Source organism: Stegostoma tigrinum, chromosome 33 (genome assembly GCF_030684315.1).
Source record: "Stegostoma tigrinum isolate sSteTig4 chromosome 33, sSteTig4.hap1, whole genome shotgun sequence".
Classification (NCBI taxonomy): domain Eukaryota; kingdom Metazoa; phylum Chordata; class Chondrichthyes; order Orectolobiformes; family Stegostomatidae; genus Stegostoma; species Stegostoma tigrinum.
The window spans coordinates 9,231,838-9,250,998 of NC_081386.1; the positions used below are offsets into that span (position 1 = coordinate 9,231,838).

Sequence of the window (19,161 nt, forward strand, 5' to 3'; positions counted from 1 at the left end):
TAAACCAGCCCAGTTCATCCCCTCCCCCCACTGCACCACACAACCAGCCCAGCTCTTCCCCCCCACCCACTGCATCCCAAAACCAGTCCAACCTGTCTCTGCCTCCCTAACCGGTTCTTCCTCTCACCCATCCCTTCCTCCCACCCCAAGCCGCACCCCCAGCTACCTACTAACCTCATCCCACCTCCTGGACCTGTCCGTCCTCCTCAGTCTGACCTATCCCCTCCCTACCTCCCCACCTACACTCTCTCCACCTATCTTCTTTACTCTCCATCTTCGGTCCGCCTCCCCCTCTCTCCCTATTTATTCCAGTTCCCTCCCCCCATCCCCCTCTCTGATGAAGGGTCTAGGCCCGAAACGTCAGCTTTTGTGCTCCTGAGATGCTGCTTGGCCTGCTGTGTTCATCCAGCCTCACATTTTATTATCTTGAAATCTCCAGCATCTGCAGTTCCCATTATCTCTTCTTTCTTTTGTTCTGTTTTCATGATAGTGGATGAATAAAGTGTGTTTTGCTTTAAATCCAGGAGTTTGACAAATCCAAAGTGCCAAACTCTTGGCTTTAAAATAAACAAAGGTTAAGGTCAAGGCTATCTTCTTAATGTATTTTGAGGGCATCTATTCGAGTCCAAAACAAGCACATCACCTCAACTATCATATCAGAGTAATATTGAAGCAGTACAGCACCGTCAGAAGTGCTGTCCTCGGAGAAGTAGGAGCGGGAATAGCCTCGTTAGCTCCTAAAGCTTGGATTTCCTTTGGTAAATATGGTGGCTTTCCAAATATTAAATCTTCTATCCTGTGCATCTTAATAGGCTCAACAAACCTTCTGGGTTTAAAGACATATTATTGCAAATCAAAACTTTAGCCATCTCTTCATGTAAAACATAATGCACAGTTTGGATGAATAAAATTCAGTCTTTGATACCCTGAGACGAAATGCAATGCCAAAAATTAAATTGAATCGGATTTATTTTTCAATATTTCTTGCGTTTGTTTATTATGTTTAGTGTTATTGTGTGTGAGAAGTCTACAGGGTAAATGTTTAGCAAAGTTTTCTGCTCAAAATAGTGCCAATTGTTATATCATGGTTTGACCTTTCCATTACTTGTATAATGAAATGATGTAAAAGAGCTGTCACACATGTGTGTAATACATCGCAACAAAATCACCCCTCCAACACTGAAAAAATATACTTCAATTGTGCAGAATTATTGACAATTGATTAATCAAGGAATGTGTTTGCAAACTGTTTTACAACAACTGCTTTAATGGAACGTAATAGTGAAATCTTACAGCCACTGGTAGCTATATGATCCATCATATCTGTGCATGCCAAGCTTATACATTTCAAGTCTTATTCCCAAACTAGTTGTCTATGCTTTGCAGAAATATTTCCAACATTCAATTTAGTGGGCATGAATGTCATCATTAAATTTGACACTTAGGCAAGTCAATTTACTTGTCCTGCCTGAATTGTACAACATTTAAAATAATTCGGCTGTGTTTATACAAATTATTTGGTTGCATTACTGCTCCATTCCATTTTTTAAAAATTAAAAATGCACCATGCCAAGTTTGGATTCACTCAAAACTTGCTAATTCTCTAATTGGGCAAATTCTGTATCGAGGCTATTGTGAAAAGAAGCCGTGATTTTCCATCCTTTTCCTGTTTCCGTGAAATGAGCCAATGTCAGAAAGTATAGACAGGTTAGCCGGTCCAGAACAATCTCATCTGAGTCAGATGCACCTTCTTCAAAAGCTTTGGGGTGGTTTTCGCTCTCACTTAGCCTCGTGCTGCCAAGACAACGGAGGTCACCACACTTCCAATCACCACCATCGCAGCTCCGAATAGCCACTTCCACGGGATAGCCTGCAACACAACATGGAGGTTAGTGGTGGAAAGCAGTGATCTTTCAAAGTGTCCTTCTCATGCTTGTTTAGGTTACATTGCAGCTGAATAGATGCCATACCAGGCCTGACTTTTGCAGCTCTGAATGAAATGTTGCTCGTTTCTCCCCACGTTTCTGACACAGATTGTATTTTAGCTTCAGGGGTCCTCCTTGACCAATCCTTTTCTGCACTATTTTGGAAAGTTCGGCATGAATGGCCTGGGATAAAGTCATAAAACAAAAATCTATTAACATTTATCGCTGTGCCTCTGAGTATATTTTCGTCAATATTTATACAAAAGAAATCTCCAGTTTTCTAATGTGGTCAAAGAAACAAACATAAATGTTTCAATGAAGATTATTACCTGTGTTGCTTACAAGAAATAACCAGCTTCTCTGTGCAGTTCTTTTAATGGGATCAGTTTTAAAATGCTCTTTTCATACAGCCCTGATAGTGCCCACTCACCTTCATTTTCTTCGATTCAGCAAGCCCACTTGGGTAAAAGGATAAATGAACACAAATTATTGTTAGTTTCTTATTTTTGCAGTCAAATCCTTTTGTGGTCACTCATCCAACCCATTCTACCTATCTCTAGTAATCTTTTCTCATCATATGTCCTCTCCTCTCCATCAAGATCTCCACACTCCATCAACTCAGCCTTTCTTCTATCCCCTCACCCCCAAATTCCTTTACCGCTATCAGTCAGCTTTCTGGGTGTACAACCCCCAAATTCCTTTACCGCTATCAGTCAGCTTTCTGGGTGTACAACCCCCAAATTCCTTTACCGCTATCAGTCAGCTTTCTGGGTGTACAACCCCCAAATTCCTTTACCGCTATCAGTCAGCTTTCTGGGTGTACAACCCGCTCTTTAAACCTATTCACCTCTCTTTGCCATTTAAATTTAAATTGTTCCTTATGGTGTAACTCTGACCAAGCCTTTGATCATCTGTCCCAATTTCTCCTTCTTTGGCCTTGGTGCCAATTATTTTGTTTGATAATGAAGTCCCATGAAAAATATAAAACATTAAAGGCACTACGTTACTGCAAACTGTTTTCATTTTTTTGTTACATATGTGAGTTCCTTCAAGCCCAAAGTGTTTCATGTTAAATCCTCACTTAAAGTTGTGGTTGCATTCCTAACAGTCACAACAATAAGTGAAGTGACTTTATGTGAAGCATGGTTTCCCATAGGAATCAATGTTAAATGTCAGAAATAGTTTCTTGTGGGCATTTTGTTCTCACTAAAAGCAATGTACGGGTTGAAATACTGTACTGTACCTTACCCATAGACTCATACAGCATGAAAACAGACCATCTGGTCTAACTAGTCCATACTGACCATGTCCCCAAACCAAACTAATCCAACTTGCCTGAATTTCACTCTTTCCCTCCAAACCTTTCCTACTCATGCACATATCCAAATCTCTTTTAAACATTGTAACTCTATTTGCATCCACCACTTCCTGTGGCAGCTCATTCCACATATGAGCTATTCTATGTGAAAACGGTGTTCCTCGTTTTTAAATCTTTCTCCTCTCACCTTACAAATATGCCTCCTAGTTTCCCAACTTAGGGAAAAGACCTTGGCTATTCACGTTTGCTATGCCCCTCATGATTCTATAAACCTCTATAAGGTCACCCAACAACCTTCTGCACTCCAGAGAAAAAAGTACCAGCCTATCTTTACAACACAAACCCTTCATTCCCAGGAACATCCTGGTAAATGTTTTCTGAATCTTCCCTCTAAAAATATCCTCCCTATAACAGGTTTACCAGAACTGGATGTGATACTCCAGTAAAGGGCCTCACCAACTTCCTGCACAACCTCAACATGATGTCCCAACTCCTCTACTTAATGGTCTGAGCAATGAAGTCCAACATGCTAAATGCCTTCTTAACCACCTTGTTTACCTGCGATGCAATTTCAAAGAATTATGTACCTGAACCCCTAGGTATCTCTGTTCTACAACACGGCCCAGGGACGTACCATAATTGTATAAGTCCTGCTCTTGTTTGTTTTAACAAAATGCAACATCTCACATTTATTCATTCAATTCCATCTGCCACTCCTCAGCCCTTTGACCCAACTGATAAAGGTCTCTTTGTATTCTTTCATAGCCTTCACTCCGCTATACCCACAATTTTGGTGTCAACCGCAAACTTACCGACCATGCCTCCTAAATTGCTATCTAATTCATGTATATAAATGACAAACAAAAGGGGACTCAGTATGATCCCTGTAGAATACCATTGGTCACAGGCCTCCAGTCCGAAAAACAACCCTCCACCAGCACCCTCCGTCTCCGACTGTCAAGCTGTTTTGTATCCAATTGGCAATTGAATTCCATGTGATCTAACTTTATTAATTAGTCTGCCATGCAGAAGCTTGTCAAAGGCTTTACTAAAGTCCATGTAAACAATGTCTACCACTCTGCCCTCCATTGTTTCTGATACTTCCTCAAAAAAACGCAGCCAGATTTGGGAGACATGTTTCCCCATGCACAAAGCCATGCTGACTATCCCTAATCAGTTCTTGCCTCTCCAAATGCACATAAAATCTGTCTTTCAGAATCACCTCCAACAACTTACCCATCATGCATGTCAGATTCACAGGATGATAATTGCCAGACTTCTCCTTACAGCCTTTCTTAAATAAAGGCACAACATTAGCCACCCTCAAGTCCTCTTGCACCTCACCCATGATTATAGAAATTACAAATACCTCTGCTAGGGGCCTTGCGATTTCTTCCCTAACTTCCCACAATGTTCTGGGATATGTTTGATCAGATCCTGGAAATTTATCTACCTTTATGTTTTTTCAAACCTCTAGCACTTCCTCTTCTGTAATGTGAACTGTTTTCAATGTGTCAATATTTTTTCCCTAAGTTCTTTAGCCCTCATTTCTTTCTCCACAGTAAAAACTGATGCAAAATATTCATTTAGTATCTATTCCAACTCCCGAGGTTCAACACATAGACATAAACTTAGCTGAAATAAAAATAAATCTCTAAACTTGGGATGGCACAGTGGCTCAGTGGTTAGCACTGCAGCCTCACAGCACAGGGACCCAGGTTCAATTCCAGCCTCAGGTAACTGTCTGTGCAAAGTTTGCACATTCTCCCTGTGTCTGCGTGGGTTTCTTCCCACAGTCCAAAGATGTGCAGGCTGGGTGAATTGCCCATAGTGTTCAGGGGTGAGTCAGTTATAGGGGAATGGGTTTGGCTGGGATGCTCCAAAGGGCACTGTGGACTTGTTGGGCTGAAAGGCCTGTTTCCACACTTTAGGGAATCTAATCTAAATATAAAAAAAAGTTCAACATACTAGGACCTTTTTAAGCTGAAAATAACTTATAAATATTCTTACATTTAAATGGTGCTCAATCCTAAATGCTGCACTTTTAAATAAAACAACAGTTAAACAAAATACATTTAAAATGTACAATAAGTAGTATATAATTTGGTTGCAAAAAATGAAATGTTACCATTAAACTGACCTGACAAAGTTTTATTTGACCAGGCTGCATCTGGTTTTTAGTCTCCCAGCCCCAAACAGCTCACTTCTACCTCCTCCTGAAACTCCACAAACAGGAGTGCCTGGGCAGACTTATTGTTTCAGCTTGCTCCTGCCCCACAGAACTCATCTCTTCCTACCTTGACTCAGTCCCTGTTCAAATACATCCATGATTACTCCGACGCTTTATACCAGTTTTGGATTTCCAGTTTGCAAGCTCTGGCCGTCTCCTCTTTACCATGGACATGCAATCCATTCACACATCCATCCCAACCAGGATGCTCTCAAGGCTTTCTGCTTCTTCCCAACCACCACCATCCTCCTCTACTTGGCTGAACTTATCCTCACCCTCAACAACTTCTCTTTTAACTCCTCTCCTTTTCTTCAGGTTAGAGGGCTACTTGCATGGCCTCCAGTTATGGCTGTCTCTTCGTGGGGTATGTGGAAGATTCCTTGTTCCAGTCGTATTCTGGCCCCACCCACAACTCTTTCTCCGATATATTGATGATATCATTGGTGCTACTTCCCTCTCTCATCTGGAATTGGGAAAGTTAATTAATTTCGCTTCCAATTTCCAGTCTGCCCTCACTTTCACCTCGTCTATCTCTGACTCCTCCCTTCCCTTCCTCGACAAATCTGTTTCCATTTCTGGGAATAGACTAGCCACTAATATCCACAGCAAACACATGGACTCCCACAGCTACTTGGAATATACATCCTTGTACCCTGCTTCCTGTAAAGACTCCATCCCATTCTCTTGGTTCTCCAGCCCTGTCACGTATGTTCCGATGAGGCCACATTCAACAAGGGGGCCTCTGTAATGTCCACCTTCTTCCTCAACTGAGGATTCCCCAGCTTCGTTGTTGACAGGGCCGTCAACTGGGTTCAACCCATCTCCCTCATTTCAACCCTCATTCCCTCTCCTCCCTCCCCCAACAGTGATAGGGTTCCCCTTGTCCTTACCTAACATCCCACCAGCAACCACATCCAGAAGATCATCAGACGCCATTTCTGACACCTCTAGCGAGATGCCACCACCAGACACATATTCCCCTCCTCCCTCGTCCGCCTTCCGCAGGGACCGTTCTCTCTGGGAAACCCTGGTCCACTCTTACTTCACCCCCAACACTTACCCCTGGCACCTTCCCCTTCAACTGCTGAAGGGTGCAACACCTGCCCATTTACCTCCTCCGTTCTCTGTATCCAAGGGCCCAAACACACCTTCCACATGAAGCAGCACTTCTCCTGCACTTCCCACAATCCAGTTTACTACATTCACTGCACAATGTGGTCTCCTGTACATTGGGGAAATGAATGTTTACGTTCTGCTCACAGAAGAAAACCCCGAGTTTTCAGTTGCCTGCCACTATCACATACCACCCTGTTCCCTGGCTAACATCTCTGTCTCTGACTTGCTGCAGTGTTCCTGTGAAGCACAGCGCAAGCTGGAAGAACAACGCCTCACTGGGGGCCCTGCAGCCCTCCAGACTCAATATCGAGTTCAATAATGTTATGGCGTGAACTGTCCCATGTCCCAGCCCCCTAACCCCCCACATCAGACCTTGTTACCACATAGCCTGCCATTACTCACTACCTATTGTTAATCACTATTAGTGCGCAATATTAGTGCAGCCCACTAATGGGCACTAACAGTTGCCATTAACAACTATTCACTTTCCTCGCCAGATCATTATCAACCTATTTTTCTGTCCAAGCCTTCTCTCTCTTTGGGCTCTATCCACACCTATCATTTACTTCTAACACCCCTCCCCTCACCCTACCTTTTGCATATAAACTGACATTTTCCTAACTACCATCAGTTCTGAGGAAGGGTCACTGGACCTGAAACATTAACTCTGATTTCTCCTCACACTTGTTGCCAGACCTGCTGAGATTTTCCAGCAACTTCGGTTTTTGTGTAGACTCCATCTAGTGGCAGCTGGACAACCTACACCAAGCAGCATCTGCCACTAGGTGGTGCCCAGGACACCAGTGCAGGCTCAGAACAGCTGACAGTAGAGAGTGGACATCAGAGACTCTCAAACTGAGAACAGGGGATGGAAATAAGAGCTGAAGGGAGAGTGGGTAGTGAGTTAGCAGGTAGTTCATGGAACCACAAAGAGAGACTGTGAGCAGCAGCTGGAGGAAGGTCGGGGGGACTGGGTGTGGAAGTGGACGGACAAAAGAAGGTGGCAGGTCACAGAGCAGTCTGTAGGAAACATCATTAAATCTGAAACTCACAATATTAAACAAATACATAATCACTATTTCATTTTCAATGTTAACTTTATCTGAAAATTTAATATACAGTGGATGAGAATAGACTCTGGCCCTGCCCTTGTCAATCATCTTTGTCACTTCCTTGTAAAACTCAGTCAAGTTTGTGAGAAAACTAAAATTCTCAGAAGATTTTAGGGCAGAGGAGGTTACAGAGCTGGAGTAGGACAATGTGGAATTTTGAACACATGGATGAGAAAATAAAACTACAGGATATTTACTTATTCACATCACCGAGAGTATAGTGATAATTTCCATGTGGCACTCAATACTGGTGTCACAAAATTATTTTATCATGTTAACTTTGCTAATTTTGATGGAAGTTTTGTTCAATTATTTTTCCATGTCATTTATGTTTATGTTAACAGATTACAACAAATACAGTCATAAACTTGTCATCTAAATGCTTTGTTATGAAGACTCTACTATGGATAATAACCATGTATTTGAAGTAAAAGCTGGAAATGAATTGCAAATCAGTCTCTATTCTGAGAAAGGGTCACTGGACTTGAAACTCTAACTGTGATTTCTCTCCACACATGCTGCTAGACCTGCTGAGCTTTTCCAGCAATTTATGTTATTGTTGCAAATCAGCCATGTTGAATTGAATGCTGCAGCAAGACTGAAGGGGCCGAATGGCTTTTTCGTTGCAGCAAGGGCCACTTGAATTGTTTGTAAAGGACTGTATTATTGGACGTCTTTCTTTCTTTCTTAAGCTTTGTATGAGTGTTCAATATGATATGTCTTACTAAATGCCTGGAATAAATCTCCTCCATAATGATATAAAAGGCATTAAAGATGATATTTAGTAATGGGAACATTTTATTTTGGTGGTGTATGCTATTGTCCGGCAATAGGAGTTTTCTCGCTTCAAGTTTACTTCTATCTGTGCTTATGGCATTCGCTGAAGTGCAGTTCTATGAATCTACATTAGAGGGCAGACTTAACTAATAATTCTTGCTGGGTGTTGTATCAGGTATTCTCACGTTTGTCACTCTAAGCTGTTTACACGTGGAATGGTAATCCCATGTTTCCTTCACGATACTGTGAACTTACGCTTGGCTGCATCAAATTCCATTGCCCTGTCTCTAATCTATGTTCCTTTCCTTTGAGAATTTGCTCATCACCTCCTACTTATTGCTGAGGTGGCTTGAGTACTTAACTAAAACAAGCATCTGCAGATGCTGGAGATCTAAATGTGTCCTAGATAATAAAATGTGAGCCTGGATGAACACAGCAGGCCAAGCAGCATCTCAGGAGCACAAAAGCTGACGTTTCGGGCCTAGACCCTTCATCAGAGAGGGGGATGGGGAGAGGGAACTGGAATAAATAGGGAGAGAGGGGGAGGCGGACCGAAGATGGAGAGTAAAGAAGATAGGTGGAGAGAGTATAGGTGGGGAGGTAGGGAGGGGATAGGTCAGTCCAGGGAAGACGGACAGGTCAAGGAGGTGGGATGAGGTTAGTAGGTAGATGGGGGTGCGGCTTGGGGTGGGAGGAAGGGATGGGTGAGAGGAAGAACCGGTTAGGGAGGCAGAGACAGGTTGGACTGGTTTTGGGATGCAGTGGGTGGGGGGGAAGAGCTGGGCTGGTTGTGTGGTGCAGTGGGGGGAGGGGACGAACTGGGCTGGTTTAGGGATGCAGTAGGGGAAGGGGAGATTTTGAAACTGGTGAAGTCCACATTGATACCATTAGGCTGCAGGGTTCCCAGGCGGAATATGAGTTGCTGTTCCTGCAACCTTCGGGTGGCATCATTGTGGCAGTGCAGGAGGCCCATGATGGACATGTCATCTAGAGAATGGGAGGGGGAGTGGAAATGGTTTGCGATTGGGAGGTGCAGTTGTTTGTCGCGAACTGAGCGGAGGTGTTCTGCAAAGCGGTCTCCAAGCCTCCACTTGGTTTCCCCAATGTAGAGGAAGCCACACCGGGTACAGTGGATGCAGTATACCACATTGGCAGATGTGCAGGTGAACCTCTGCTTAATGTGGAATGTCATCTTGGGGCCTGGGATAGGGGTGAGGGAGGAGGTGTGGGGGCAAGTGTAGCATTTCCTGCGTTTGCAGGGGAAGGTGCCGGGTGTGGACATCTGCAGTTCCCATTATCTCTGATACTATCTAAATGTGTCCTCTTTTCTTTTTGGGAAGATCGTGGCTTTGTTGGTCCACTTCAGAGATTGGAGTGTTCAGCTGTATTTTTCATTAAACTGAGCTCTTATTCTTTCTCTCAGATGAATTTAGAGCATCCCACAGCTCTTTCAAAGAACAGTGGGGCAATTTTGCCTTGCTGCTAAATTTCATTGCATAACCAATGTAACAGAAAAAAGATCCAGGCACATTAACACAGCTGGTTAATGTGAATTTGTTGACCACTATGGTTCAGAATTGCAACTGTGACTTGGCTATACTTCAGTACTTTTGGATCAGCCTGAAGACGTGAACAATGTTCCATAAATGCAAATATTTAATAATCCTCAGCTTAATCTGCTCAGAGTAACATTCCACAGTCATTTACCAAAGCCTTCACCACCCAGCTGTATGGAACGATCTACTTCAGGCCTGTAGTTGCTCTGTTTGCCTGAAAGCACTTAAATGTGGTAAAAACATGTTGCTGTGAAAAATTGTTCCATTCCCCTTTGAAAAAAAATACATGGAAAGATGGGACTATCTGAGTTTATGTTTTATTATCCTGTGTACAGATGCGTCTGTGATTCACTGCCAAAAATAACTGGTAATACAGCAAGTCCCATATCACAGGACAAATCTTGCTTGAGATCCAATTTCACAAAAGAGAGTTTTACAGAAAAACGCTGTGATTGTACAAAGCAAGGGTGTAATTTTACAGCAAGCTGCTGTGATTTTTACAGAGAAATGCAATGATATTTACAGACACGTGATTTTGCAAGGATGCTTGGATTTTTAGAGAGACAGAATTTTACAAAGCAATGCACTGATTTTACGAAGAGCAACTGATTTTATGAAAAGATTTGTAGAGAGAGGCGCTGTGATTTTACAAAGAAATGCTGTAGGTTTACAAACAGATGCTGTGATTTTTTTGCTGAACCAATTCTGGTTCGATTACTGACTGTGCAAACTCATTCTGTTGCCTTGGTTGCAAAAACATAGATGGCGAAGGTCAGTACATATGAAGTAAAATTATAATCACATCTTACTAACATGACACAAAGATTTGAGTAAAGCCTCAGTCTTGGAACTTGGAGGCTGACATCCATCTGAATGTGAGACCATGGTTTATGAAACTATTTCAGCTAAGAGTATATTATTGTCTTTATAATATTATTTGCATTTATCAGCCTCTGGATATTGTAACTGCTTGATGTTTGGAATTCTGTAATGCTGTTTGCAGATTTTATTTTTACTTAAGATAATCTGGCTGCGGTTTTTGGCTCTATTTCCTGCCTCTCTTAGTAGTAAACTTTCTTCACAACATTTCAAGCGTTCATCTTGTACAGATAATATTGTCATCTTTGGCATAAGCTGCACACAGTCTGCCAGGCACCCTGTGCAGAATCTATAGGATCTCTGTAGGTCCTGCTCCAGCACTGATGTTACTTTCTTTGTAGCCTGTTGCAAAGGCATAAATTAATGACACTTCGTAAAAATCAGGAATGTTTACAGATTGTAGTACTGCTGGCTAGGCCAGAATTTGTTGCTCACCTGTAACTGCCCTTGAACTGTGTAGCCTGCCGTTTCAAAGAGCAATTAAGATTCACCTTGCTTTCATGGGTCTGGAGTCATGTGTATCCTAAACCAGGTGAGGGCAGCCGCCTTCCTTCTTCAAGGGTCACTATTGAACCAGTTGTGTATTTACAACAATCATTACGTTCTTTATGATTCACTCATGGAATGTGGGCATCACTGGTTGGGCCCGTCCCTAGTTGTCCTTAAGAAAGTGGTGGTGAGATGTCTTCAGTAGGTATCACTGAGCAGGTTATTGCCTAGTATGTACTGTTTAATAGCACTGCTAATAATACCTACCATCACTTTACTGATGATTGAGAGTAGACTGATGCGGTGGTAATTGGCCAGGTTGGATGTGTCTTACTTTTAATGCACAGGACATACTTGGGCAATTTTCCACATTGTTGGGTAGACGCCAGTGTTGTAACTGTACTGGAACAGCTTGGCGAAGGGAGGGGCAAGTTCTGGAGCACAAGCCTTCAGTACTATTGCTGGAATATTGCCAGGGCCCATAGCCTTTGCAGGATCCAGTGTCTCCAACCATTTCTTGATATCATGTGGTGAATTGAGTTGGCTGAAGACTAGTGTCTGTATTGCTGGGGACACTAGAGGAGGCTGAGATGGATCATCCACTTGGCACTTCTGGCTGAAGATTGCTGCGAATGCTTCAGCCTTGTCTTTTGCATGGATGTGCTGGGCCCTTCCATCATTGGGGATGGGGATATTTGTGAAGCCTCCTCATCCCGTGAGTTGTTTAATTGTCCACCACCGTTAACAACTTGATGTGGCAGGACTGCAGAGCTTAGACCTGATCTGTTGGTTGTGGCATCACTCAGCTCTGTCTATCACTTGCTGCTTTTGCTGTTTGGCATGCAAGTATCCTGTTTGGTGGCTTCACCAGGGTGACACCTCATTTTAGTTATACCTGGTGCTCCCAACATGCCCTCCCGCACTGTCCGTGGAACCAGACTTAACCCCCTGGCTTGATGGTAATGGTTGAGTGGGGGAAATGCTGGGTCGTGAGGTTACAGACAGTGCTGCAGTACCATTCTGCTGCTGTTAATGGCCCACAGTGCCTCATGAAAGCCCAGTTTTGAGTTGCCAGATCTGTGTGAAGTCTGTCCCATTTAGCACAGTGACAGTGCCACACAACACAATGGAGGTTGTTCTCAATGTGAAGGCAGGACTTTGTCTCCACAAGGACTGTGTGGTGGTCACTGTTACTGTCATGGGCAGATGCAACTGCAGATGGTAAGAATGAAGCCAAGTGTGTTTTTCCCTCTTGTTGGTTCCCTCACCACCTGCCGCAGACTCAGTCTAGCAGCTATGTCCTTCAGGACCCAACCAGATAGACTAGCCTTACTGCTGCCGAGCTACTCGTGGTGTTAGACATTGCAGTCGCCCTGTCGGAGCACATTCTGCATCCTTGCCACTCTCAGTGCTTTGTCCAAGTGTTGTTCAACATGGAGGAGTAAGGATTCATCAGTTGAGGGAGGACAGTACATGGTGACCATCAGGAGGCTTCCTTGTCAATGTTTCACCTGAATCCATGAGATTTCATGAGGTCTGGATTCAATGGTTGAGGAGTCCCAGGGCAATCTTTCCTGACTGTATACGTCCATCCCACCACCTCTGCTGGGTCGGTCCTGCTAGTGTCACAGGACGTATTCAGGGATGGTGATGGTGTGTGGGACATTGTCTGTAAGGTATGATTCTGTGTGTATGACTATGTCAGGCTGTTATTTGACTAGTTTGTGAGACAGTTGTCCCAATTTTTGGCACTAACCCTATCCCCAATGATAGTAAGGAGAACTTCACTGGGTTGAGAGGGCTGCTTCTGCTGTTGTCTTTTCTAATGCCTAGATCAATGCCAGGTGGTCCGTCTGGTTTCATTTCTTTGTTGAGGCTTGTAGCGATTGATAGAAAAGAATGGCTTGGTAGGCCATTGGGAGCCAACCATAATGTTGTTTGTCTGGAGTCACAGGTAGACCAAAGAAAGTGAGGATGGTAGATTTCCTTCCTGAAGGACATTAGTGAGCCAAATAGGTTTTTCCAACAATTGGCAATGGTTTCTTGGTCACAAATAGGACTTTTAATTCCAGATATTTATTTATTGTCTAATGATAACACTATTAGGCCATCACTAGGAAACCTAAATGGTTTCCATGAGGATATATTCTGAGTTCTAGAATGTTCATCTGATTCCAGTTTCCACTGTGAGATTGAAACCCTTGTCCTCAGAGCATGAGGTGAGGGCTTAGTCCATTAACATTACCAGTTGTTATCTCACTGCAGATTAGGTTGGCCAACATGTCCCACTTACTGCTTTGAAGGTGGCACTGACAGTAGATAGGGAGACACAGAAGGTTCAACAGGAATGAGTCTGAAGTCATATCTCTAATGAAATACGCAATAGCCCTTGTTCTGTAGGACCTTAAATCATAGAATCCCTACAGTGAGGAAGCAGACCATTCAGCCCATCGAGTCCACACCAACTCTCCAAAGAGTATCCCACCCAGACCCATCACCCAACCCTATATCCCTGTAACCTTCCATTTCCTATGGCTAATTCACTTAATCTAAACTTCCCTGGGCACTACGGGTAATTTAGCATGGCCAATCCACCTAGCCTGCACATCTTTGGGCTGTGGGATGAAACCCACACAAACATGGGGACAACTTGCAGACTGTACACAGCTGGTCGCCTGACACGAACACGCATGCCTGGCGCTGTGAGGCAGCAGTAATACCCTTTAGTTTCCTAGAAGCTAAGTTTGTAGTTTTCTAGAAACCACTGGCTTCTGATCATTGCTAATGCCCTGAATGTTGATGGTGAAAACTCAGTGATGCCGTTGAGTTTTGACAGAGGTAGTTAGATACATTCTCTCATTGAAGGTGACCATTGCCTGCCATTGAATGTTACTTAGTGCTCATTAGCCCAATCCTGGATGTTGCTCGGGTCCACTTGGATTATCAATGAGTAACTATGGTTCTCATGTAACAGCTGAATGCTGTATGGGTGGCATAGGGGCTGTTGTGATGCAGCAGTAGTGTCCCTACCTCTCAGGCCAGAGGCCTGGATTCAATTCCCAACTCCCTCAGAGCTGTGTAACCCCATCTCTGAACAGGTTGATAAAAATTTCAATAGGGGTGGCATATAACTGCTGAGAAGTGTGTAACTGATGGTGGTTTCATAAATGATAGGAGCTGCGTAGTGGTGACAAAAATTGGCTGATGTGTAAAAGGGGCATTCAGTTGTAACCCACCGAGTCAATGGATTATTTTAAAATGGAGGCCCTGTTAAATTTAGTCTGAACTGTGTGCCTAATCCAGACTGGAGAACACAGCAGGACTGATACCAGACAGTCTACAGAAACAACACAATAAACCAAAGATGTAATTGCCAGACAATGAATAAAGCCAAAGGCTCTGTAGAGACTTTTGTAATATTGGAGCAGTCTGGTAAATGCCTGTTTGATAATAATCCCCTTCTATTACAGTGTTTTCAACAATGATCCAAAATGAATGTAAAATAATAGATTAATGTTTCAAGTCTGTTTTTGTTAGTTTTGCTTGTTCCAATGTCTATTTGTAGCAACAAGTCTCTGAGTATATTAAAGTGCTCAGTAATTTGACCTGTGGATAATCTTGAACTGTTTTGGATAACAGCTGGTACTTTAAGTGCAGGTAGTCCAAGTAATTCTCCCAGCTTAGAACCTGAGGGTGTGCAGAAAGAGAAATGATGGAGCACATCTCGTTTGTTTCGGATAGCTTTGCATCTGTACAATTCTGTTTTACATGGGATATAGTTGCTGAACATGTATGGGAGAAAAAATATGCTATTTTTCAAAGTACCAATCTTACTTGCTACTCAGAGTTCACAGCCCTGTGCAGATTTCTGTCAACAATATTGTGGTACTGATTAAACATCTGAGCCAAGAATGCCAAATGATTTGTATCACGGTCGGGGATTTGGTCCATTGGATAGTAAAGAACCATCATTACCCAGAGACGAAAAGGAAGCTTTGACGTAATTAAATCTGATTGTACAAATACGTATTCCCAATCCCTGCTCAGCATCCTCTGTTTGTATTAGCACTCTACCCTGAAACATGTCATCTGTAATCTCCTTTGAAGGCAGAAACTAACTTCTTTATGTATATGCGTAAAAGGTTACATTGAGGTTTAATGCATTTATTTACCTTTGTGCTTGGTTCAAGTTTCAGTGCTCTCTTGAGTGTCTCCATAGCTTCCTCATAGTCACCCCGTTCAGATAACAACTGCAACAAGATCAGAAAAACAGAATGAATCATTTTGACTCACCAAAAATAAATTGGGCTATTACTGTTGCATTTCTTTTGATGGGTGGACTGCATTTGTATTTTGCCTGGTTAAATGTGTGTGGAAATTTAATTTTAAAAGTCATTTGCAATAGCTTCGAGGGACCTTTAGAGCCACAGTGATGTACAACTCAATGTTGATTATTATCTGGGGTGAGCAAAAGGTCAACTGTTCCAGCCAGTGTTTCTCTCGGTTCACTGCTTGAGTGGACCCAGTTCAAACTCTGAAGTAAATCAATATAATCCTCTTTCCTCCTGACCGCTCACCCTCACCTCCACAAAACTCTCAGTTTCACATTCTTACTGTCAAATATAAGCTTCATCCACGAAGTGTTTAAGTGAAGGAGGACATTGTTCTAGGAGCTGATGGGACATATTCAAACAACTTGAGGGAAATGGGATAAGCACGAGCTGGAAAAAGCAGATATGTGGATATGTCCTGGGGGACTGGGGATTGGACAGTGTAACGAATGATTATGGGGCTGTTCTAAACTCCGGTCTTGTGCTAATGGGTGGCATGGTGGCTCAGCGATTAGCACTGCTGCCTCATAGCGCCTGGGACATGGGTTCAGTTCCAGCCTTGGGTGATGTGTGTGTGAAGTTTGCATGTTCTCCCTGTGGCTGTGTGGGTTTCTGCTGGGTGCTCTGGTTTCCTGCAGCAGCCCAGTTTAGGTGGGTTGGCCATGCTAACTTGCCCATCATGTGCAGGCCGGGTGGATTAGCCATGGGAAAGTGAGGAGGCGATGGCCTAGGGGTGTTATAGCTGAGCTGTTAATCCAGGGACCCAGATAAATTCTGGGGACCTAGGTACAAATCCCACCGTGGCAGATAGTGAAATTTGAATTCAGTAAAAATGAAATCTAGTATTAAGAGCCTGATGATGATGATTCCATTGTTGTTTGTTTTGGGGCAAAACCCAGCTGGTTCACTGATAATACAGTGTGGAGCTGGAGGAACACAGCAGGCCAGGCAGCATCAGAGGAACAGAAAATCTGACGTTTCGGGGCGGGATCATTCTTCTGAACATTTTCCCCAGCTGCCACACTTTGTAATCTCTAACTCCAGAATATGCAGTTCTTGCTATCCCATCTGGTTCATTAATGTCTTTTAGGGAAGGAAATCTGCCATCCCTAGCTGGTCTGGCTTACATGTGACTCTAGACCCATAGCAAGGTGGGTCACTTACGGATGGTCAATAAATGCTGGGCTAGCCAGTGACACCCTCATCCATGAATGAATAAAGAAAAATTGCTGGGTTACAGGGACAGGATGGAACTAGGTGGGATGCTGTCCGGACGGTTGGTGTGGACTGAATGTGCTGAATGGCCTGCTTCCACACTGTGGGGATTCTATGACTCTACGTTCTTGTTAAGTGTTAACCGGACCAGTTGTCCTTTTGAGATTGAGTTTACTTTATGTTCTGAGTGCAGTGTCAGGAACAATGAGTTGACAAGTGTCGGGAGGGGAGGTTGTGTGCAGAGTTCCTTTCCTTGTTTCCTGGATTAGGATGAGCAGGGCTATACTCACAAATGCTGCACTTGTCGCTTTTGGAGGTTACCAGTTGGAAAGTGACCATTGCCCTGAGGTCTGGTGACTGAAAGCTCCCAATGGCATCCTCTATCAGTCCCTGTCATCATTTTCCCATCACCATACGGCTCGGTGTGCCTGCTGTGTCAGCTGAGGTGTTTTGCTGAACCATTGAGTCTATTAAAGTCTGTCCTCAGCCATTCCCATTCCTTTCATTAGCTGCTGCTAACAATGCAAGTGCCAGATCGAAAAGGACAGGCAGAGCTAACCCAGACAAAACCTGGGCTAGAAGTGACAGGGTAAAACAATAACATTTATATTAAAGATAAATTTTCCAGATGTCTAGATAACAAGACAATTGTTAAAATTACAGATTACTGAAAGGAAGATTACATTTGGCCAGACTAATACAGTTCTTAGTGGAAAGAGGCAGTTTAGCTGGAGGGAGGATTTGCAATGGCCATGCTGCATGTGGAATTTCAGAAAGCCTTAACAAGGTAGCACACGAGAGAGTATTTAAGAAGATTAAGGGGTTTGAAATTGGGCAAAGCTGTCAATTTGATTTAGAAACTGTGAGAATAGCAGCAACAGAGAGTGAGAATGATGTTTCACAAATGGTTGCAGATTGACAGTCATAGAATCGAATCCCTACAGTGTAGAAGCAGGCCATTCAGCCCATCAAGTCTGCACTGACTCTCTGAAGAGCATCCCAGCTAGTCTCAACCCCCGTCCCACCCTATCCCTCTAACCCTGCATTTCCCATGGCTAATCCACCTAGTCTGCATATCTTTGGACTGTGGGAGGAAACTGGAGCACCTGGAGGAAACCCATGCAGGCACGGGGAGAATGTGCAAACCCCACACAGACAGTTGCCTGAGCATGGAATCAAACCTGTACTGTGAGGCGGTGCTAAGCACTGAGCCACTGTGCTGCCCTGTGTATCATGGTCTACCGCCGATCACTGGACTCGTGAATGGAGAGCTGGAGACAAACATCTCCATGTTTATAGATGACTCCAATATGGGGGCCCAATTTTGAGGACAAATCTGAACTGAAAGAGGATGCAATTAATTTGCAGTTGGTAAATTGTGACAGAATGATTTCAATGCCATTAAGACTGAGGTGCTAAAATGTCAGTGCAAAAATAGGAAGAAATAATTACATATTGAATGGTCAGGCCTGTTAATGTGAAAGAGCAGAACAGATTGGGCAAGGTTAGTTTCGCAAGATATTAAAATACTGCTTCTCAGTTGATTGAGAACGGGGGAATATACTGGAACTTTTGACCGAAATTACAGAACACATTCAAAAGCAGTTGTATAATGTGTCTGTGCACAACCTTGGTAAGATGACAGTTAGAGTATTGTGTATTGAAATCCAAGCAAGAGGAAGGATATTGTGGATTCAGACATTCTGCAATACAGCTTTGCTAAGATGCTGCCTGGAATGAGGAAATACTGGTATGAAACACAGACATGACAAGCCTGGGCTGCTGGACGGACAGAGGCAGGCTTAAAATGAAAAGAAAAAGGGATAGATTGGATAGAAACTATTTCCTATGATTGTAAAAACTAGAATGCAAAGATAGAGATAGAAAGTTAAATATCAGCAACAGGATACAGGAGAAACAGGGTTTAATATAGGTGAGGTTATATAACACTTTTTTGGTGAAGAGATCCAGAATGAATGGCCAACAAGAGCAGCATAGTGATTAGCATTGCTGCCTCACAGCGCTAGGGTCCTGGGTTCAATTCCACCCTTGGTCAACTGTCTGTGTGGAGTTTGCATATTCTCCCCGTGTCTGCATGGGCTTTCTCCAGGTGCTCTGGTTTCCTCCCACAGTCCAAAGATGTGCAGGCTGGGTGGATTGGCCATGTTAAATTCTCCATAGTATCCAGGGATGTGCAGGCTAGGTGGGTCAGC

The 19,161-nt window shown here is 43.4% G+C and overlaps 1 protein-coding gene across 2 annotated transcripts in view; it reads right to left on the bottom strand.

Moving 5' to 3' along the window:
• Positions 1 to 1,249: 1,249 nt before the first annotated feature.
• Positions 1,250 to 19,161, bottom strand: part of fkbp16 (FKBP prolyl isomerase 16) — a 162,195-nt gene continuing 144,283 nt past the window's right edge. For both annotated transcript variants that reach the window (XM_048562995.1, XM_048562994.1), the window contains exons 6-8: positions 15,575 to 15,652; positions 1,971 to 2,108; positions 1,250 to 1,870 (exon numbers count right to left, since the gene is read on the bottom strand). In XM_048562995.1, coding sequence (XP_048418952.1) covers positions 1,784 to 1,870; positions 1,971 to 2,108; positions 15,575 to 15,652 — 303 coding nt within the window. In that variant the 3' untranslated portion in view covers positions 1,250 to 1,783. The remainder of the gene's footprint in view (positions 1,871 to 1,970; positions 2,109 to 15,574; positions 15,653 to 19,161) is intronic.